General features: G+C 32.0%; 1 protein-coding gene across 1 annotated transcript in view; it reads right to left on the reverse strand.

Annotated features, from left to right (window-relative positions):
• Nucleotides 1-17,066, reverse strand: part of LOC107437813 (uncharacterized) — a 31,228-nt gene extending 14,162 nt beyond the window's left edge. Inside the window, exons 1-6 of the mRNA XM_043045913.3 lie at nt 16,830-17,066; nt 15,617-15,678; nt 11,331-11,436; nt 7,468-7,591; nt 1,778-1,907; nt 277-356 (exon numbers count right to left, since the gene is read on the reverse strand). Of these exons, the coding sequence (XP_042901847.2) occupies nt 277-356; nt 1,778-1,907; nt 7,468-7,591; nt 11,331-11,436; nt 15,617-15,674 (498 nt within the window). The 5' untranslated portion in view covers nt 15,675-15,678; nt 16,830-17,066. The remainder of the gene's footprint in view (nt 1-276; nt 357-1,777; nt 1,908-7,467; nt 7,592-11,330; nt 11,437-15,616; nt 15,679-16,829) is intronic.
• Nucleotides 17,067-23,555: the final 6,489 nt, after the last annotated feature.

The raw sequence follows: 23,555 nt of genomic DNA on the forward strand, positions 1-23,555 counted from the left end.
TTTTTAATTAAAATTTCATGTATATATATATATATTTTTTTTTTTTTAAAAAATAATATGTTGTTTGTTATTTTTTTACTTATTATTTCCCACCCCCTTTTTTCATATGTCTATAATTTTTCTTTGTTTTATTCTTCATTTTGAATAATATATATATATATATATATATATATATATATATATATATATATATATATTTTATGTATTTTTTGGATCTTCTTTTTAACACTGGATACAGTATCAAACTATATTTCATTCGTTTTTTTATCCACTTACTTTTTCTCGAATTTTTTCATACAGCTCTTTGAATTTCATACGAGCCATTTGATCCATTGAGTCATCCAAGTTTCGTTTTCCTGAAAGTGAAACACAGTAAACAAAATTGCTTGTGATTATGTACAGTGGATAATTTCTCGTTCTAGCTACTAACACTTTAATATTATGAAGTCAGTTTTATTTCAATAATGGTCTAGGGTTTTAGACTTGAACTTGTTTGACGCCGAACGCATTCACTACATTTTGAAAATGGCATTTGTATCAAAAAGAGAAATACTGGTATTTCAACTATGTTTTATTTCGAACTTGCAATGTCATCTGCACAAATTAATTAGAATATTTAAGTTTAAGCTCTCAAATATTAAAATGGAGTCCCAATACGTGAAAAAAATTATTAAACTAGTTTTGCTTTTTTTTTTTAACTTCAGTATACATCTGTCTTGAAATAATCTGGAATAACTAAGAAAATTTAAAAGAACAACATTCCTTTAAAAACGGAAAATTTATTCAGAACTAATTCCCTTCATATCAAAAGGTTGAATGTAGTTACTAAAAATAGAAATCATTAGAAAAGAGGATTAGCGATATTTTTTAAGAATTAAAAAGTTTTTACGAACTTATTAGGTTGATTATGAATGATTCTTTCGAGTTATGTTTGAAATATAAATTAAAACCTAAATGAATAAAAAATATTAAATTCGTGAAGAAAAGTTCTTGGAAAAGACATCTGACTAGCTTTCTGTAATCGGATTATATTTCTTAATTGGCATATAAGAATAAAATATTTAAGTAATAATCGATATGACTGAAATGTTTACTGCATAAAAGACTATAATTTTGTGTATGGCTATTTTTAATTCATTTAATTTTACGGATTACACATTTTATGTCACAAAATATAGAGTAGTGAGTTCCCCTAATGTGTGTTTTATTTTATTTCATGACCGTCCTTAAACAGCCGAATTAATTTTTTTGGGCTTACGACTCTCACTGTTCAACTCCGTAGCCTTGTCGTTTTGAACCTAATCCAGAAGACAAGGGAACTTCTGGATCAAGTTTTGGGAGAAATTGTCCTTCTTGGAAGACTTTTGGACGGAACTAATCCGCATTTGCGTTACACGAAGAAGAAAATCAAGTACAGTTAAGGAAACCATGTATTGACTGTTAATTGATGTAATTGAATGCTCTTTTTCTTAGCCTTACGCATTCAAATGTGTTGGCTGAAAAAAAAGTGTGAGAAATCATGGAGAATTTTATTGGAATCAAAACATCAGCAACCCTCTAACGGTGTTAATGTGTTAGGCAGAGGTAGAGGGAATCTCTAAAAATAAATTTTATTCCGCACTCCATTCAAGGTTGGGGTATTAAAAGATTATATTATTGATTTCTTTTTTATTGATGAAGGATTATATAAGAACATAATTCGTTTTTTAAAATGTTAGGAATCACGCATATTTCATAATGAATAATAATAATAATAATGAAGGTCTGGGATACGAACCGAGTCCTAATCTCTCTAGAATCTTTCGGAGTGCTTCTTTTGCCTTTTCTCTCACATTCCTCAACATTTCTTTCATTTTCTCTGTTTCCCCCTCTCCCAACTCACCCATTTTTTCTCTCAGCTCCTTCACCTGAAAACATAATTTTGACAGTACAATATTTAGATCATTTCAAGAAAAGGATTTGAAGACTAGAGTCATTTTTAAGATTAGGATTTTAAGTTCAAGATTATTTCAAAATAATAAATAGCTATTAAAAGTTTTTTTTTTTTACGTAGAATTATCTTTGTATAAATGAATTTTATAATTGCGTGTAAAAAGTTTTCAATTGACTTTTAAATTTCTCGAAATAGGGTGAAATACGCAAAAAGTAAAATGAACATTAAGGGGTAAAAACTTTGGAGCTCTCTTCTGACCAAACTATGTGGGATATTTTTCCCAAGTTGCGGCTAACCCCTATATTTTTGGGAGCCAGAAAAGGTACGTTTATTCAGAGAATGAACGCTTTTGTGTCTGAGTTCGTAACTTAAAATATCGTCTGCACTAATTAATTAATATACACAGTCCAGTCACATTAATGTGACCACCTGTCAAAAGCCAAAATAACCACCTTTGGCAGAGTGGATCGCTGTGAGAGGAAGAGAGTCAGCTAGGTTTCTGAAGGTGTTCACTGGGATATTGAGCCATGCCGACTTCAGTGCCATGGCCAGCTGCGCTAAATTACGCTGTTGAGGATATGTGGCGCGAGCAACCCGATAGAGGTGGTCCCACAGATTCTCGATTGGGTTTAAATCCGGAGAGTTTGCTGGCCAGGGAAGTACGGTAAACTCCTCCTTGTGCTCTTCGTACTACGCACATACACTGTGAGCTGTATGACACCTCGCATTATCCCGCTGGTAGATGCCATCATTCTAAGGAAAAATCATTCGCATGAAGGGGTGGACATGGTCCGCAAGGGCAGATGCGCACTAGTGCTGATCCATCGCTCCTTCCACAATGATGAGTGCACCCAGTGAATTCCAGTAAAACATTCCCCAAACCGTAATGCTCCCTCCTCCAGCCTGAATCCTTTCGGCAATTGTTGCAGGGTGTTTGCTTTCAGACGTTTCATGCTGTATACGCCAGCGTTTATCCGTCCGATGGAGCATAAAACGTGATTCATCGAATAAAGCCACCTGTCGCCACTCTGTGGACGTCCAGTTGCGGTACTGGCATGCAAATTCCAGCCTTCGTCGCCGATGAACAGCAGTCAGCATAGATGCATTAACCAGGCTTCTGCTACGGAGGCCCATGCGCAGCAACATTCGCTGAACCGTTGTTGAGGATACACACTTGGTAGCCCCTTGGTTCATCTGGGCGGTCAATTGCTCAACAGTTGCACGTCTATTCACCCGAAAGCGTCTCCGTAGCTTTCCTTCGCCTCTGCCATCTATAGCCCGTGGTGCACCGCATGTGGCACGCCGCTGATTTTGGATAGTGCCATTTTACCATGCACGGTATACTTTCAACACGGTGGTACGAAAACAGTTCAAAAAATTGGCCGTTTCCGAAATGCTTCCACTCTTGGCCCGAAAGCCAATAATCATACCCTTTTGGACGTCGGATAAATCGCTACGTTTTTGCATTACGCCAACGCTTGAAATGCTTTCCGATGCCCTAGGACATCCTTTACATGCACTCTACTGTAATATGCTGCCACCTGCCTTCTGTGATTGGTTATTTCACGTTGATGTTGAAGATAGGGGGTGGTCACATTAATGTGACTGGACTGTGTATATTGAGGTTACCTTCCACGAATCGTTAATATTTAGGCCTAAAACGTGAAGATCGTTTGATTTAGGGTGATCCCTTTTTTTTTGGCTCACTATACAATTTAAAGATCAAGTTCATTACAAGAATAGGATTGCATGATCAGGAACTTTTCGAAAAATATGATTTTAAGATGAAGAACTATTCAAACATAGGATTTCAAGCTAATTTCAAAAATGTGACTTGTTGATCTGGTCGTTGAAAATGAATGATTTCACATTTAGAATTCTAAGACCCATATCATTTAAAGAGTATAATTCCAAAATCAAGATTTTTTTAGGAGTTATATTTGAAGAACAGAATTATTTCATGATTATGATTTCAAGATTAAGGATAAATCGAAAAATTAAATTTTATTTCGAAATACATATTTTTTATTTTATAAAAACAAGATTGATTCGGAACCACTCACAAGTTCTGTTACATTTATGTTATTTTTCCAACTGACAACTATTTAAGATGTTTCTGCGATGTACATGATCTCCAAACTCACGAAAACGGTCAAATATCTTAAAAAATATGTATCAGACCAATATTATGAAAATATATTTGTGAAATGTTTTCGGTAGATGCATTACCAAAATGGATACCCCACTGGGGTGGTGTGGAGGGGGCAACATCGAAATCTTAATTTGGAAGCACCCTGTATACTGCAAATTTGGATTATCTAGGATAAAGGTGCCCCAATATGAATAACAAGGTTTTGTATTTTTGTCTGTTAATGGTATTGTAATGGCATTTTTTAAAAATTCGGTAAGCATTATTTAAAATAGAGATATATCGATATGTTAAGAAATATATGTGAAATCGAAAAATAAAAATAAACACGTTTGAGATTGTTTGAAACCTATCTATTGAAACCAAACTGGATTCCAATACCCCGAGAATCCCACTTTTACACGAGGACTGGAAACAGTTTTCTGACATCACAAGCCTACAAAAAGCTTGACAAATTGACTCTATTCCTGGAGTTAAGCTATATTTCGCAAGGATAGGCCAAAAATTACCATGTGACGTAAAGAACCAATCATCACGCGCCTGAATCTCGGCCGCATATAAACAATTCTTACAACTACTCGAACTGAAGAGAGATTTTGAGGGAGCTGATTGGTTCTTTTGTCAATGTCATCAGAAACATATTGTTATTTCATTTCACCATACTTGGTATTTGCAGCTCTGGTGCGACGTCAATAAAATACCTACCTCCAACATTATTTCTCTCGAAACCATGTTCGAAATTTAGAAGAATGAAACGAATGGTTGAAAGAATTCGGGTAACTGAAAAATGTATAATGGAATCCCAGAAAATTATGAACCTCACAGACAAAGATCTGCTAGTAAGTATCTATTATAATTATTTAAATTACATAAATTCTTACAAAGATAATATCATTCTAATTTATTGAATAATACTGAAATCACAGTTTAATTGCTTTGATCAATTCTTATAAACAACCAAGGAATAAAAAAAAATAATTTGAAACTGATATTAATCGAATAGTTTGAAACTGATAGTTAACGAATGAAATCAAATTATCGAATTATTTTATTTATTTTTCAGGAATGAATTGAATCAAATTGAAATCACTAGTATTTAAATACAGTATTTTACACACGGCGTTCTCTGTATATCAAACTAAAAATCTGTATTATGTTTAATCTACCAATTTATAACTTGTTTTAAATGCTTGATCTTATTAGTTACACATTTTATTTTATATTTTGAAAATATATGTAATATGTATTATACGTTAGCATAGTAATAGTATCTAATAAAACTTTTTTCGTATTATAAAATCTTTTTCATATAAATCAAAATACTTTTGTTATGTTAATTGTTTGTAAATCTTATTTAAACTTTGAAGTCTCATATATGTCGATCGGACTATGTAGGGGTCAGGGAAATAACCTTGCATCAGAAAGGTTCTGAGTTCGAATTCCGGACAAGTCATGGATGTTCTCTCATTCTCTGTACTATTTGTCTTTACTGTGGGAGAAACGTTGGCCCACCTAATAGGGTGCTACGAAAGAGTGGCCAACAAATCTGCCCTTCAGTTTGTCAATACAGTTGCCTGTATTAGCAAAGGTCATTCCCCAGGTGGGCATTGGAAAAAAAATCTCAAAAATTGGATTTAAACTGCGTAGATTTCATTGAAAAATTTTTGTTCAGCTTGAACGGACAAAGCGGAACAAAGATTTTATGCTCCCAAGGACAAAATTTACTGTTAACCCCTTCTTCAAAGCATCAAAAGCAAAATTTTCATATTTTGTAGAATGTTTGGAAAACTTTTATAAAAAATTGCAGTTATTCCGTAGATAAAAGGATACGTCCCGTGCCCCCCCTCCCTTGAGCGTGAATAGTAAATTTAATTTAGTTAATTTTAAGAGTATGATACGCCTCAAAAATATAACAGAAGGTGTAGGTAAGAAATCCAATCAACGCCCTCAAAATCCCTCTTCAGTTCAAATAGATATTATAAGTGTTATTTTTATGCACCTCGGTCTGATTCCTCGTCATCTGACAATGCTAGGAGAATTGGAGGTGAGCAATCATTTTCTTCTTGTGGCGTCACGCGCCTGACATCGTGTAAATGGGGAGTCAAAAGTTCCGGATTACCCATTAGGTCAGACTTGATCATGGCTTGGGGCCCCCAATGATAAGGGGACCCCTTAAAATGGATTTTTTGAAAATAAATTAAAAAAAATTAAGAAAAATAATGATTTTTTTTAAAAAAAAATCTATTTAAAATATATATGAATAAAATACGATAATTTTTAATATAATGTTAATCATATTCATTTATTACTTATTAAAATTTAATTTAATATTATTTTTTTTATTTTAAATATGCTTTCTTAAATAAAAAAAGATATATAAATACTTTTATATTTGAATAAATAAAAAATAGACGAGAAAAAAAAATTTAATCTAAGGGCCCAAAATTTTGAATGTTCTAGGGCCCCGCGTACGCTTAATCCGGCTCTGGGAGTGGACACATTGGTACTATCTCATTCATCATTCGAAATTATTTCACTTGCGCACTCACGGATTCTTGATGATTCGGTGCATATAATTTTCATCCATCTATATTATTATATAAAACGCTAATACGTACGTATGTATGTATGTATGTATCAATAAAACCGATGATATTTCTTTTCTCGCGCTGGCAACAGTTTTCATTTTTTAATTGATTGGATTCGGCGCGCAAGAGCACGTAGTGAGCAACCAGATAACAATAACCAGAGTGAGCATTATCAGGTTGTTCAATTCAGATTCATGCACTAAAAACATAACAATATTTAATTTAAACTCAATTAGGAATTAATTAATTAATGGAAGTGAGAATGCTCTAAAAGTCCGCTGTTGAATTGATATTTTTCTACTGGGAGCTACCTAAACGTCTAAGTGTTTGTATTGAATGCATTGAATTTTTTTATATTTCGCGTTTATTTATGCATTGAATTTTCACGCTTTAAAATGCAGAATATTAGTGAAGCAATAATTGATAATTTATTTTGCTAATATGTTTCTTATTTAGCTAATGTTTTGATTTTTTCACCATGTACAATCTAAATAGATAATATACTTTTTTAAAAGCCAATAAGAACATTGGTAGAATTCTTCTACATAAGTACAATACTATGTCTTTGATGATAAAATACTATGTCTTTGATGATAATATATTATGTCTTTGTGCTACAACAATGTGTTCATTTCATTGGCGAGCGAGCGCAGCGAGCCATGGTTCACGGCGTGAACCACATAGGATTGCGTAGCAATTCTCGGGGGTTGGCTAGCGTTAGCGAGCAGGGGGCGGAGCCTTCTAGTATAACAATAATCTCCAATACTTTTCGGAAACTCTGTATGTGTTGCATTTACCTTTTCAAAGAGTTCCAGACCGACTGCTTTGCCGTTGTCGACATGATCCTTGATCTTTTCAAGCATTTCCTTTAAGGCTTCGCGGATTTTCTGACCCAATTCAGATTCAATATCATCGGCCATCCTGAAATTAAACCATACGTGATTCCAATCAGTTTCACGCCATTGATCGAAGAAAAGAAGCGTTAAAATGAAGAAATTTCTGCTTAATAGACTGCATACATACATGGATCCATATCTCCCCTTCATGTGAGCCCAATAATATTGAAACTTAGCCAGGTATTATATTACAAAGTACTACAGTATCATACCAAAAGAAATTATTTTAGACAAATTAGGGGGTCCACAATGGGTCAGTATGTATGTATATATAGAAGAACATATACACAGAAAAAAGGCAGCTAGCTTTTATAGACAGAATTGTCTCACAATTGGGTATAATATAGCCTACGTCACAGGTTGTGTTGTTCCTACTAAATTTAACCCATGAACGGCATTTTCTGCGAGCCTAACTTCAAGCCACAAATAAACAAACGAAGTGTTCGATCGTTTAAATAGCTGCTCGCCAGATTTTATTGCATTATAAAGAAAAGTTATTGAAACTAAATACAACTAAATAAACAACAACAACTAAAACAAATAACAACAACTACTAATAACAATAACTAAATAAACAACAACTAAATTCCATTCGTTTAGCATTGCGTCATATGTTGTTCCTACTAAATCGAAGTAGTTGTGTTTTTTTCATATTATACCCAATTGTCGGGAATTGTGTAGAAACAAAACAAACATTTAAGGGCCACAGAGCAACAAAGGATCTTTCTGAAACGGGTTTATACCCACCTGTCTCCCTAACCACTGCTGAGTCGAGGGAATGTTTTCTCTTCTATTTAGGGTTTGTCTGCCTTATTGCACTATTTATTTCTTTGAGAATTCATTTATATCATCCATGTTAATTATATATGTTGTGAATTATATCTGTTTGAGATTAAACGAAAGTATTGAATTGCGGATGGCAGCGTACCTAATATGGGCTTCTTCTTCCTTCTATGGATAGTCGACAAAGTAAAGCTACACACAGATAGCTAAGCACAGATAGATCTGGTAGTTAAAATTCGTCTTAAGACTTCCGGATTATTACTTTCGATTTATTTTTAAGCTTAAACTTGAAAAAGTGTGCCATCAAATATTATTATACTGCACCGTTTGCACTATAATTCGTTCTTTAAATTTGTGTGTTATCAAAGTGTGTTAGCGAATTTAATCAACATGGATAATATAAATGTACTCCCAAAGAACTATCTTAATTAATAGTACAGTTATGTTTATCAATAGTGTAAAAATGCAGAACAACCAACAATAAGTGAAACGGGAAAACTCTTCTATAGTCCATTCCACCTTAAGTTGGCACTGGAGAGAAAGGTAGGTAGACCGGATTACATGGAAACTGGGTTACTCTTTAAATCAGTGCGGGGATGAGGTAGCAACAAAGGGAGAGAAAGTGGCCAGTATTGGCGTTTAAGAAAGCAAAACGCCGATTTTTTTTTTTTTTAAAACCAAGAATCGTACTAAAATTTTGTACATAATACGGAAAAGAGCACGATTTTTTAGAGCATTTCTCATAATTATTATTTTAAGATACTAGTTGTAAGCTGATTTCTTAATTAGTATTTAAAAAGCAGATTTTCTTATTATGATTTTTTAACTAAACGAAACTAATTTTAAACAAAAAAAAATATATATATTTAAAAATATTCTTTTTTGCTGAAATCTAAGTAAAAAAAAAAACAAAATGCATAGATGCGTATAAATACTTTGTTTTAAATATTTAATTTTATATGCTTATTTTTTGTAGATTAATGTACATTAATTTATCCCTCATTGGTGTTTTATTGGGGAAGAAAAAGTCAACATAGGCAGGAAATCATTGATCATGAAAAATATCATACCTATGTTTTTTCAATATTTACTGTTCTTTTTTTTTATAAATAAAAAATTAAAAAAATCTTTTCAGAAAAGTTTTTTTTTTACTATAAAAATGTTTTTTTTTCTGAAATATATTTGCTTCTAAGAGGCAAAAGAACTTACCTGAAAAAAATAATTAGTATTATCCATATGGGGGGGCGTATTGTTTGTTCGCCACCCCCCCCCCCCATGTTTTCAGCTGCCATATCCCACCCTCTTAGACTCAACAGGAACTCTTTGAATAACATGATAACCACCTATCCTGGTGGTTATCATGTTATTCATTTAATATTTTAACAGTTGACAGTTCCTTCTGCAAACTCTTTGTGGGGTAGCCCCTGAATTGAATTCAATCCACAATTTCTCATCAGGCGAAATTCTACTTGGATGGGTTGGCGCATTTCTTCAAAAGAAAATACATATTTTGAAATATCAGAACTTTCCTTTACTTTTCAGGACCTTGGCAGGTGAAAGGTGGCTTAAGAGAAAAATCCGTATAATTTGTTATTTAAGTACAGTAGAATTAGTTAGCCTCGAAATATTTTGTCAGATACTGAAATATCTTAATATTTTCTACATAAAGGAAAGGTTTTCTCAGCTTTTTGGGCTTTGTGTTTCAAAAATAATTTTTAAAATATTGATTGGTTTAAATTAACCTTTCGATGTTTAAAAAAATTAATGATTCAAATTTTGCGTCTTTTTTGAAATTATTTCAATTCCTATACTTTTTATTAGTTTATAAGTAACGGATTAACACTTCTATTATGGAAATTGTATTTCAGATAATATTTAAAAGTCCCTTTAATTGAACAAACTAAAAATCTTAAATTTTTACATTATTTAAGTTCCTATAAAAAGCGAATTGTTCTTCAGAACTAAACATGGCGTAAAAGACGCAAAATTTGAATCTTTACAGAGATCGATCAAGGCGAAAAATTTTTTTTCTTTTGTCGTAAAAAAATAATAATAAAATCACATGTTGAATTAGCTACACAGCAAATATGATCAACTGTCATCAGTTTAATAATATACACCTGTCTATTGGGGTGTTGTTGTTGTTGTTTTTTTCTTTTCATTTATTCTGAGGGGAAAAATTTTTTCATTAAATATTGTACAGATGAGGTTAATATTTAGAAAATTAAATAATCAAAAAAAAAAAAAAAAAAAAAAAAAAAACGAAATAAGAACTGCACAAGAGATAGGACAAAGCCAAGGCGAATGGAAAAGCTGACTGACCAGTGTAGAAGCACAGCCAATGAGCCAATTCCTTGTCCTTGAAAACTAATTCAGCGCCAAACTAAAACACCTCCTTCTTCTTTGTACATTCGCTTTACTGAGAAAGTATTTATAAGTTAAATACATTTAATCATGAAAAACTTCTAATGAATGTTTCAAGATATACTTTTCTTACTACGCAACATTTATTTATATTTGTACGCGCATTTAAATTGCAATTAATTTCAAAATAGCGAAGAACTACTTTTCAAAGGCGGAGTATTACATTTCCTACCTTTCTCTCCAGTGCCAACTTAAGGTGGAATGGACTATAGCCAACCCCCGTAGTGATTGGGAGGAGAGGAGGAAGCAAACTCGTTTCAGGAACCTTTGCTACTGTGCCCCTAAATGCTTCGACCTTTATTCAGAGGAACAGCACTTCATCTTGGAGGACTGGTTTACATTATGTCTATGGAAGATAGCCTTCTTTCTTTTGTGTATTTTTCGGTAATTCTTTTGTGTATTTCCTCCCTAGTTGAAATCAAACATCAGTTTATTTAATGACAAAATTACACCCTTTCTTCACCTGCATTCCTATGACAAATAATTTAGAGTCTTCCTAACGTCCCAGGTGTGTGTTTTGCTCAATACATTAATAAGAGAGAGTACTTCACACTTACTGTTCAATTTCACGGTCTTTTACTCCAAGAACTTCAGAAAGGGATCCGGCGCTGACGGCCCCCTCAAGGAAAGCCAACACTGATTCATCAATGGCAGGGGCTGCATCTGAAGTGAAATAAAAATAATGTGTGATGAATACCTGAAGCTTGTAACTAAAGCACATACACTAACAGCTCATTTTCGAGTGCAAGATCAACACTTTCCAAAAGACCCAAATTCGAGAAAAGGCTGTTATGTTGAGTTCTCTAGAGTGTACAACTCATTGTCTTTTTTTAAATTGTCTTCTTCATTTGAGCAAAATTTCCTTTCCCCGCAGCATCTTTTTGAGATTTGCAAAGAATCAGTAGCCACTAGGGGACAGATCTGGAGAGTAAGGTGAGTGGGAAAATCATTCAATTTAACCATTATTTTCATCGATTTGTGACAAAAGGCATTGTCTGTCTACTACTCTGCAATAACTTTCTTTTTGGTGGGTTAACCTGGTAGGGTAGGGCAAAGACCCATGTCCAACAGTTCGTGGGTTCGACCCTCGCCTGCCGAAGACCCGTGTAATAAATGGTGACACATTAAATCGGTCGAGTCGCAAAATCCTCCATGTTTCCATAACAAATCAATACCTCTGAGCGTACTGATCTAACAGTTTCCTTGTCTTCTGGATTGAGTTCAAGTTACAAGGCTACGGAGTTGAACATTAGTAGTCGTAAACCCACAATTGGGTCAGCTGTTCAACGGCGGATATGATATGAAAGGACATTGTCTTGGTAAAACAGAAAATTTTTCTTTTGCATATGAAGCCGTTCTTTATTGATTTCCTCGCTCAGTCGATCCAATAATGCCATATAATATTCGCTATTCATAATTTTATCTTTTTCAAAATAGTCGATGAACAAAATACCATGCGCGTCCTAAAATACGGTGGCTGTTGTCCACTCAACTGAACATTTTTTTGTTTCAGGAGTGTGGTAGTGGATCCATGTTACATCCATTGTCATATACAGACGGAAGAAAGTGTGACCCCCCTTTTTTTTTATCTCACTCTAAAAGTTAAAAACAACGTCTTAAATCGTCGACACTTAGTTCTTTTAGGTTCAATGTGAGTAAACTATACACTCATTTCGAAAGCAACTAGCGTTTCCTCACATTTTTATGTAACATTGTATACACACTACCTTCTGATATACTTAAGGTGTAAGCTATCTTACGCAAACTTTGCTTTACGATCTTGCAAAACTGTTTTATGAACTGTTTTGATATTTTCTGCAGCAACGGTTGATTTCGGACGATCAGATCGTTCAGCATCATCAGTGCCTTTACGACCGCGCTTTGTATTCAGCATACCAGTCAAAAATATTTGATTTCTCTCGTGCAGAGTCTCGATATCGCTAATCAAGTCACTGTTTTGCTTCAGTATTTTTCCCCATCAGAAAACAATGCTTATTCAAAACATGAAATTTCTTTTCATCTATTGTTTAAAAACTACAAAACCAGGGTCTCTAAAACCACTTGTAACCTCTAAACGAATAATCAGAATGTCATGAAATTTTGACAATTATAGTTTGAAAATTGTTACTGTCCAGAAATCATATGGTTCTGTTAGCAGTGGTGCCATTTATGTACTTATGTGTCAATCCGGAGACTTATTGAGTGATGTTTATACACATATACAGGGTGATTCTAAAAAGATGGGCAAAATTTCAGGAAGTGATAGTACACACCCAAGCAAACAATTTTTTATGAAAGAATGCATGGTCGAATACAAAACGCAAAACCGCTAGAGGGCATCAAAGTTTATGTTCTTGTATGAGGCAAAAACACACAAAGAACGATGAAGTTAAGTTATAAAAGCAAATTTAATGGTATGTAATTTCAATAAGTGTTCAAAACAGTTGCCGGCAGCGGCTATGCACGCAATACAACGGCTAAGAAAAGATAGGGCATATCACGAACTTTCCCTGCAGCGGCTGAAAGCTTGGCGACAAGTAACGCAACGCAGTAACTCGCAACAGGAATGGAGCTTTCACGTTTGCATCAAACAACTTTCCAAATGCGCCAGCACCTTTGCGTTTTGTTTTCGACCAGGCATTTTTTGATAAAAATTGTTTGCTTGGGTGTGTACTATCACTTCCTAAAATTTTGCCCATCTTTTTAGAATCACCCTGCATATATACATATAAACTAAACTAAACTCAGTGGCGCGACAGCTCATGGAGCCAAGGTCTACTGTGCTCATTTCAGTTTTCTTGATCTTGGGCTCTGGGGTGCAGAAGAAGGGTGTTCCGGGCAGGTGGTCAGCCGAACGTGGTACCCCCAGTGTTTAGTTCCCAAGCATGCTTGGTATTCACTTATATATATATATATATGTATATATATATATATATATATATATATATATATATATATATATATATATATATATATATATATATATATATATATATATATATATATATATATATATATATATATTCTCACGAAACATGACAATTCACTGTCCCTTGCTCCAAGATCTAATACTATAATACTAGAAGGAAGTTTTTTTTTTAAAAAAATTAATAAATAGCATTGCTGTTGGCATTTTAAAATGACTTTGCACTGGCATTGACTGTTTTGTATACTTAAAAAATTTAATTGAATATCAAAATGTCATTTTCCTGGCATGTTCCAAACAATATTTCCAATAATAACTAACTTCAAAACTTCCCATACATTTTTCAAAATCTAATTTTTTTTATCTTATCCTATGTAAGCATTTCTAGAATATACTCAGAGGATATTGTTTACTAGAGCTTCGTTTAAAAAAAAATTTTCTGTCAATAATTTGTTCGTCCCAGGAAAATCTGTCATTTTCCTGGCTACTTTTATTTAGTGGTTTATAACCAAAATAGATAGAGGCAGCAATCAATATCTTGTGTTAATAGATTGATTAGATACCCTCCTATATGAACATGTCTTGTTGCATGAATAAAGAACCAATTTTCTGATTCAAAATCTATATCAAAAAATTTTTCAAGGTGAGTAGGTTTTTGTGTTGTCTTTTTCCTGGCTTCTTGAAATCATTAATAACATAAACTACATAGATTTATCTGAGTTATTTTAAGAAACCCTGTTGTTTTCTGTAGAATGTAAACGTCTTCGGCAAAAATATTAAATTAAAGTAAAGTTATATGCCATAAAATGGCGAATTTGTCATTATCCTGGCTGTCATTTCCCTGGCTTATGAATGCCAGGACATTGAGGTGCTGCCAAAAATTCTTTTTAACTGCTAATACTATAAAGAGGAAAAGCAAATATTAACCTAATACCAAGTTTATGTATGATTGTAATATGCTTGGATGTAATCAAAATTATTTATTTATTTAATGATTGATTATTATACACAATTTTATTATGTACATATCAGCAACAAAACTTTTTTTGTTTCTTTCTACAGTGGATAAAAAGAATTAATTTAAGCAATTTATGGTTCATCTAACATAAAGGCTTAAGTTGAGTTACTCACTATTAACTTAAAATGGCTGTTTTTTAAACTTCTAAGTTAATATGTCATTTTCCTGGCATTCAAGATTTGGTGAATTTCTATTTTATTTTTTTTCTCGAGCAAATTTCAATAAACTACACTGCTGTCTGTAGGATATTAATAAGCGTAGCTAAGGAAGTATACAAAAAAAATTTTAGATTATTTTGAAGACTTTAAAATTTGAAGAAATTTTTTGGAGATTTTTTTATATATGGAATTATTTTGGAAATTTTTTTATATATATATATAAAATAATTTTTTGGTATTTGCTAGTAGTTTGATAGTGAAAGAAACTTTTTTCGTTTCATTCTGAAATAAAAAATAAAAAAATTAAAAAACGAAATTTGCTCCATCTTCTTGCGTTTTCTAAAGTGAAATTAGTGCTTCGAATTTTAAAAAGTAACAAAGAAAGCTCTCGAAACATATTTTCTCTGAAAGACGATCCCAGAGAAGTTTTTTTTTTCTATAACGAAATATATTTTTATTTCTCCTAAACTATTTTAAGAATATAGGAATAAAAGAACATTCATGAATATTTCAGGTTTTGAAAATTCAGTTCAGGTTCTTCGTAGAACAGGAATAAAAGAGGAAAAAAAAAGAATGAATTGAGTTCGAAGGCTCAGGATTTGTTCTGGTGAGCATAGGAAAGGTTGTTTGGATTCATTGTTTTTTTATTTATTTATTTATATTTATTTTTCAAAATGAGAAAATAAATTCTTTATAAAATAAACTGATGTGTAGCAATATGAGAGAGCAATATGAACTCACCCTGAAGTAAATCAGCGGCTGCAAAGCCAATAAGACAGGCTAGCAAGAAGAGCTTCATGTTTCTGGAAGAAAAAAAATCATAAATTCAGTTAACACATTATAGCAGCGTATACCAATTTTTTTTTTGGCTACTATAAATAATCAAACTTCTTTCTGCTGAGCTGCAACTTTATAAATAGAGTTGAAGGTAATTGTGAACATTATAACCTATAAGAGACTAAATTTAAAATATTTAATTAGAGGAATGATGATTTTTCATTGTTGTATCCTTCATAATCTTAATAAGGTTTTATGTCTGATTGTTAAATTTGCATTCTTTATACTATACCTAAGTCTCGTTATAAATTTGTTATTGGTGTGCATATACATTAGCTGAAAATAATTAAAATAAGCTGCATTATGGTTTACTTCGAAAGGAAAACTTAAAAGAACTAGTATAAATGATGTTATTATGAAAAATTATTTCTTTATTAAAAAATTTAAAAATTTTGATTTGAAAAACAGGATGGGAAATACTAATGCAATATTTTAAAATTATTTGCTTTTTCATGATCTTTTTGTTCAATCATTGTTATTAGAAATTTTATATTTTTCTTAAAAAAATGTCATTTTTATTACATTGGCATTTTACTTGAAATAATTTCATAAAGGCAACCGTAATATTAAATAAATCACGAATTAAAGGTTGGATCGAAATTGTGTCAGAGATTTTAAAACTCATCTTTGGTTTTAAAAAGTGCAAACTCGCGGAACTCCTTTAACCTTTTGCCTACGGCTGGTACAACATGTGGACCACATGTGATGGTACAACTTGATATACCGTAAGCAAAAGGTTAAGTGTTCCACAGAACTCTAGGGTTCCGTGGAATACCATTTGGGAACGGCTGCTATAGAGTGCGACTTTTTTCTCGTAATGTAATGTATATTTTTGGATTGAGATTTATTTATAAAAGGAATTCACTTAGTTTATAATTTCTTTCATTGTAAAGTGATTTATTACAGCAGGAAAGGAGGTGGGATTTAAATTTTTTTTCAAATGTTTATCTATTGTTAAGAACTGGCCTTTAACCTCTGTTGTGAACTGCAAATAAACTTAATGATATGGATTAATTTAAAAATCAGTCCTTTAACCCTAATCCTAAGTCCCTTCGTTATGCAAATGCCACATATTAAAATATTGATAAAGTATGAGATATGAAAAAGCAAGACTTACCGAACCACGATGCTCAGAAATCAAATGACGTAGCAATTTCGATGTGTTTAGGAGTATATAAACTATTTTTTATCGGACTCGAAGGTTTCTTAGGAATTCAACAGGTGCTGATAAGGCTGAAAAGAAGTATCTTCTGCGATAGAATAAAAAGGAGCGTGAGAAAGGTACCATTTGAAGAAAGGTTTCGAAAGGAGGATTTTACTTGACTGTTTCGAATCTTGTAGAAGAATTCAATGCACATAGAGAACATTTTGCTTTCACATTACTCCGTTATCATTAGGGTTGCAAGTTCTTCTTCTCTGTTGAATCACCAGAAATTATTATAATTTTGCGAGTACACAAAGGCAAAAAAAAAAAAAATTCTACAATATTTATGGAAATGTTTGAATATGTAGTACAAATCACTCACTCTCTCTGTATATATATATATATATATATATATATAAGTTCAAAATGAAGATTAAAATAACAAACAACAGTTTATATATATATATATATAAAAAAAGAAAAAAAAATTAATGAACTTTTATTTAAAAAACCGGAAAAAAAAGCTGGAAAGAAAGATATAATCTTTTCTTCAGCCCACACGATTATATCCGCAAAACAGAGTGCTTTCTGATATTGTATCAATAAAGCCAAAGCAAAATATATTAATACAATAGTGTGAGGAGCACTCAAAATTTTTTTTAATAAAAATAACAATAAATAAAATAGATCTCAAAAAGTAAAAATAAGTAAAAATAACATGTAAAAACAGAAAATAAAATGAAATAAAAAGAAAAAACATTAAAAAGGGGCTATAAAGCGAGTTGCAAAATCAGATCAACTTATGAAACTTATTGTTTTTCTTAACTTTCTTCGTGTTTTCTTGTATTTATTTATGTATTATATATATATATATATATATATATATATATATATATATATATATATATATATATATATATATATATATATATATATATATATATATATATATATATATATATATATATATATATATATATATATATATATATATATATATATATATATATATATAAGTTCAAAATGAAGAATAAAACAAGGAAAAATTATAGACATATGAAAAAAAGGGGGTGGGAAATAATAAGTAAAAAGATAACATTTTTTTACTTATTATTATAAAACTATATTTTAAAACTATATTATATTATATTTTACTTATATAGTATAAAAATAACATGTTATTTTGTTATTTTTTTACTTATTATTTCCCACCCCCTTTTTTTCATATGTCTATAATTTTTCTTTGTTTTATTCTTCATTTTGAACTTATCTAATGAGTGCTGTTTACTTGCAGCTTAAGCGCAATAAATGATACTTATTGTTTTTCTTAGTGTTTTCTTGTATTTATATATATATATATATATATATATATATATATATATATATATATATATATATATATATATATATATATATATATATATATATATATATATATATATATATATATATATATATATATATATATATATATATATATATATATATATATATATATATATATATATATATATATATATACATTGTATTGAAGTATTCTATCTTATTGATGCGCTTTGGTATGGCTATATTCATATAGCAAAGCACTTTTTTTTCGGATATAATCCTGTGCGCTGATGACGAGATTATATCATTTCCTTATTTTGTTTTCCGGCTATTTAATTTTTTTAAAAAATATTTTCAAAATTATTTTATTATAAAATTTTTTTCTTCTGTTTTCATTAATATTTTTTAGATTATTTTTCACGTTTTCTCCATATTTTAAACTTATTTTATGACTTCTATCTATCTATATGTGTTTGTTTACATAATTTTCATTATATCAAAATGTTTTTTTTTTTCCTGGAACCTAAAATTTAACAACCTAAAAAAAAGATTTCCGTCTGCAAAATTTTTGTCGACTCAGATTCCGCAGCTCACATATAATTCATTTGCTTTAAAATAATAAAACGCAGCCACTTCATAAAAAAAATCTTGTGATGTTAAGTAATATTAATCCTACTCACAAAAATTTCTATTTATGCTGAAGTAAAAAGAAAATTGAAGAAAAATAAGAAGTGGGAAAAGTTGTTGATGGAAAAAAAAAAGAAGAGGAAAAGAATGGGCCGAAAAGCTACGAAGTGTGCAGTCAGCATATATGGGAACAATACTTTTGAAAAGTAACCAGTAAAAGTACTTTACGCGAGAGTAACGAATAAAAAGTAAACAGTTTTGATTTTAAAAAGTAAGGAGTAAAAAGTACAAATAAAAGTACAATTACAAAACAAATAAGTAACGATTTTCAATTACATTTCGATAAAACCATAAATTCAAAATAATCGTAAATTTCATTAAAAAACGTGAGAAAAAATTATTTAAAATGCATTACAATTTAATTGAAAGGTATCAAACTTTAAAATGCAAGAAAAATTCTATTGAAAGAGTGATCGTTGAAAGAAATCGAAAGAGAAATCAAAATTCAATGTCTGCATATAAAAAGGATTTTATATGATGCTCATTTAAAAACTTGTAAATCTTTAGAAATTTTGTTTTTACTTTCGGAATTTTTAGTCTCAAATTAATTTATTGGACAAATTCGATAACATTATAATTTTTGTTTCAAGAAATAAGTAAAAAAAAAAAAAGGTGTAAAATTCAATAAAGTAAGGGTTTTCCTCCAGCATCCGCCTTTTTCTTTTACCAATCTTTAAAGATGTTTGGAAAAAGAAGTTAGCTGTTAAAGAAAATACTACATTTAATTTATAAATTAAAAAAATAAATAAATTAAAAAAATTTTGAAAAAAAAACTTTCTAAAAAGAAAAAAAGAAAAACGATTCAGAACGATTTCAGAAAAAAAGAAAAACGATTTCTTTGGACATTCTAATACTTGTACTTTTCCACCCAAGAAAGTAACGAAAAAACAAAAACGAAACAAAAGTGGGTTCAAAATTACAAGATCATGGAGTTGAACATTAGTAGTCGTAAACTCAAAAAATTGGGTAGGCTGTTCAACGAAGGATGTAAAAAATATATACAGTCAGACCTCGATATAAGGTCACCCTAAGGGACATCGCAAAAGTGATCTTATAAGCGGGGTGACCTCTTAACCGATTCATTAGCAGTTCGTTACTAAGCACGTAAATAGTAGGTACACATTAAGACTTTTAAAAATGTTAATACAAACGAAAACAATTAACCATAAATTAAATGTTTAAGTCAATAAATTTTAACAGGATTAATAAAAAAATAAAGAAAGTTAGATTTAAAAAATAATTTAATTTACAATAAAGCTGTTTACAAATTTCCTCAAAGTGCACATACATACATTACATCTTACCTTATTTAAAATAATCATTTATGCAGGTCTGTCTTGTTTTTGGTTTCATTTTTTGAACAATGTTTTCTAGATTTTGCAACTTATCAAAATGTTACTCAGCTCCCTCATTATTTGTAAAAAAATTTCGTATCACATTTATTGCATTGGAGGTTTTCACATGGGTTACAGCTACAGTCTCAGGATCACTATCATTGTCCTCACTGACCACAACTTGTGAAACAATTTCAGAAATTGTAGCTTGTTAGTTGGCTGCAACATTTTCCTAGAACTCGAGAGGGTTAATTGCCTTGTAAGGAAGTTAAATAGGCTTTTGTTAGAAAAGAGCTTCCCTCGTCTCAGATAAAAATGACCTTATAAGCGATAACGATTTTTAAAACTTGACCACATATCCGATATTTTGTAACAAAGGATTCCTATTCAGTGAGCCGGGACTTTGGAAAAGTGACCTCATATGCGGGGTGACCTTATATGCGGATGACCTTATATCGAGGTCTGACTGTACATTTATAGAACGTTTGCAACAACTAGGAGATATACTTATAGTCTAAACCCCTGTTCGCTGTGCGGATTTATTTTAAATACAATTGTTGCATTCATCCCTTTGTGCATGACTTAAATTCTAAATCATTTAACCAATCGCTTTAACCGTCATTCATAATAGTTTATTTATGTAATTTGCACCAAAAAATAGTAATTGCAAAGCGGTTACTAAGATAAGAAACCAAATTAAATAACTTTATCTTAAAATGTTACGCAGAACCGCATTATTTTAATAATAATAATTATAGAAACTATCCTCCTAAACTCTTAATCTAGAAATCAAGCAAAATCAACAAAATGTAATAATAACATTACAGATAATTTAAACCTTTAAACGCGGGAAACAAAAATATTTATAGGAATATATTTATGCTTTATATCAATTTTATGCTGATGACAAACCAAACCAATATGAAAATTATTGTAGGAAAACTGGATCCTACCATGTGATTTTCCAGTCACTGAAATTGTATTGATAACAATGAAAAACTGCGGCACCATCATTAGATTTCTTTATATAGTAATAAACAGCCAAAATTCGGCCCTAGTTGGAGGGTAGGCCATCTACTGAAATTACGGTTGACAGTATAAATCTGACGGAATTTCCTGACTCCGTTATATATAATGACGAGTTCAGTTTAGATGCTTTTACCTAAAGATGACCTCTTAAGAGTCATCATCAAACTAATGGTCACCGCGAAAAGAATATCATTTCTTCAGGCAGTAAAAGTAACGAGAAGGTGAAAGAGATGTTGCCACTAAAAGTAATACTTGTGAGGAAACGTTCATCCTACTGAATTGAGGCCTATTCTTGAGACAGAAAAATGTTTTGTTGGGAGAATTTATCCAAGAAAGTCTATTTTAAGTTTTCATAGGAGAAAAAGATGTATGCAAAAATGATCACATCAACGTAAAATGAGTTTTTCAGGAAAAAATATCTCCCGTGTTTTTTATTTATTTGCGTAATATTTCTGGAATTTCGATTCGTAATTCGTGTGTTGATAACCACAATTTAACCGTTGACTCCATTTTGAATTTACTACGATTTAAGTTCAATTCCGCAGCCTAGTAACTTTGCACCTAACCCAGAAGATAAGGGACCTCCTGGATCAAGTATTTGTACAAAATAGCCTTAATAGGGTGCACTTTAAGATGCAACGAACCCGTATTTGTGTTACCTGAAGAAAATCACGTAAACCTCACATCTGTCAGCTACTTTGAATTTTTTCTACTTCGAATTATTTACTACTTCAAAGATATTTATATTTTACGTCATCATTGTGATCGGTGCAGGCCGAAAGCAGAATTCGTATCGATCAGCCATCGCTGTGATTCGAACCTGAGTCACTTGATTGAAAGGCTCTATCCCTTGAGCCAAAAAGGTAGGTAGGTATGTTATTTATGTCGCACTAGAGCTGCACAATGGACTATTGACGTTGGTCTGGGAAACATCCCTGAAAGTGATCCGAATACACGCCATCACAACTTTGATCCTTTGCAGAGGGGATGGCTCCTCCGCTTTGGTAACCCGTGCGAAGACGAGCATTTTACAATAGAACAGTTTAACGAGGACCGCACACCCGCGGTCCCTACGTAGGCTGATCAAAGTGGTCACCCACCTGTTTACTGACCGCAGCCAGTGATGCTTGAATTCGGTAGTGTCTTTATGAGCCACCAAGACAAAGAATATACACATAGTTTGTCTAAAGTTAGAACTCTCCTAGACATTCGTCTGGATCCGTGGTAGTGACTACGGTAACGAGGTATAACTATTTCAAGTAGGGGTGCGGGGTCATTGCTTAGGACAGGTTCTTGGCTCTGGTCTGTGAAAGAAAGGGAATCTTTTTCTTCGGTCTACTGTGTTAACCCTAGAGTGAAGAGAAGCTACCCTCCCTGAAATGCACTATTCTTGTTTCCATAGCGACAGATAGCCTCAGACTTTGTGGTGGGGACAGTTCTTACCGTAGACAGACTAAAGGGGAAGAAGGCTATCTTCCTACTAATAATGTAAACCAATTCTTCAAGATTTGTCTATAAAAGAGACATTCAGGGGTGGAGCAGCAGAAACGGGTTTTCATCTTTCCAAACACTACAACTGGAGTGGATGAGGAGAAGGAAAAATTTAAAATTTTATTTATCGTTGATTTGTTCTGCCCTTTACACCAGTGTACCCCAACTCCAGTCCGCGGACCGGTACCGGTCCGTGGATCATATGGTACCGGGCCGCCAATTTCATTGAAACTGAATTTAAATTCCTTGATTTATACCCCAAATTAAAAAAATATCTGGTAAGGAATGGATCCCATTTGTCAACAAATCGGGCGGATCTAGCATGTCTGTGCAAGAAGAAGATCAACTGCTTGAAATTGCAAATGACGGCGGCCTTAAAACTGCTTTCTGCCGGTGTTCTGGATTAAAGTCATGACAGAATAACCCGAGATTGCCACCACAGCACTTAAATCCTTGTTACCATTTCCGACAACCCATCTGTGTGAAGTGGGATTTTCTGCAGTAACAGCAACCAAAAAAAAAATCATCGGAATAAACTGGACATAAGCAACACACTTCGGGTGTCATTGTCTCCGATTACCCCCCAGATGGAACAGTCTCATTGCAAAGAAACAAACTCAGGGTTCTCATTGATTTAACGTTCTAGTAAGTTAAAATGTTAAATCACTTTATATTTATTTTTTGGGGTAACTGTATTTTATTTTGAAGGCCAGTTTGAATACAATTAAATTAAGTCAATAAATCAAAATAATCTAAAATATAAACAATCAAAGCCCCCCAGCGGGCCGAGGTAAAATTATCAAACGTTGACAGGTCCGCGGAGATAAAAAGG

The sequence above is a fragment of the Parasteatoda tepidariorum genome, chromosome 5, assembly GCF_982258835.1.
Source record: "Parasteatoda tepidariorum strain Cologne lab strain chromosome 5, Ptep-v5.0, whole genome shotgun sequence".
Lineage (NCBI taxonomy): Eukaryota > Metazoa > Arthropoda > Arachnida > Araneae > Theridiidae > Parasteatoda > Parasteatoda tepidariorum.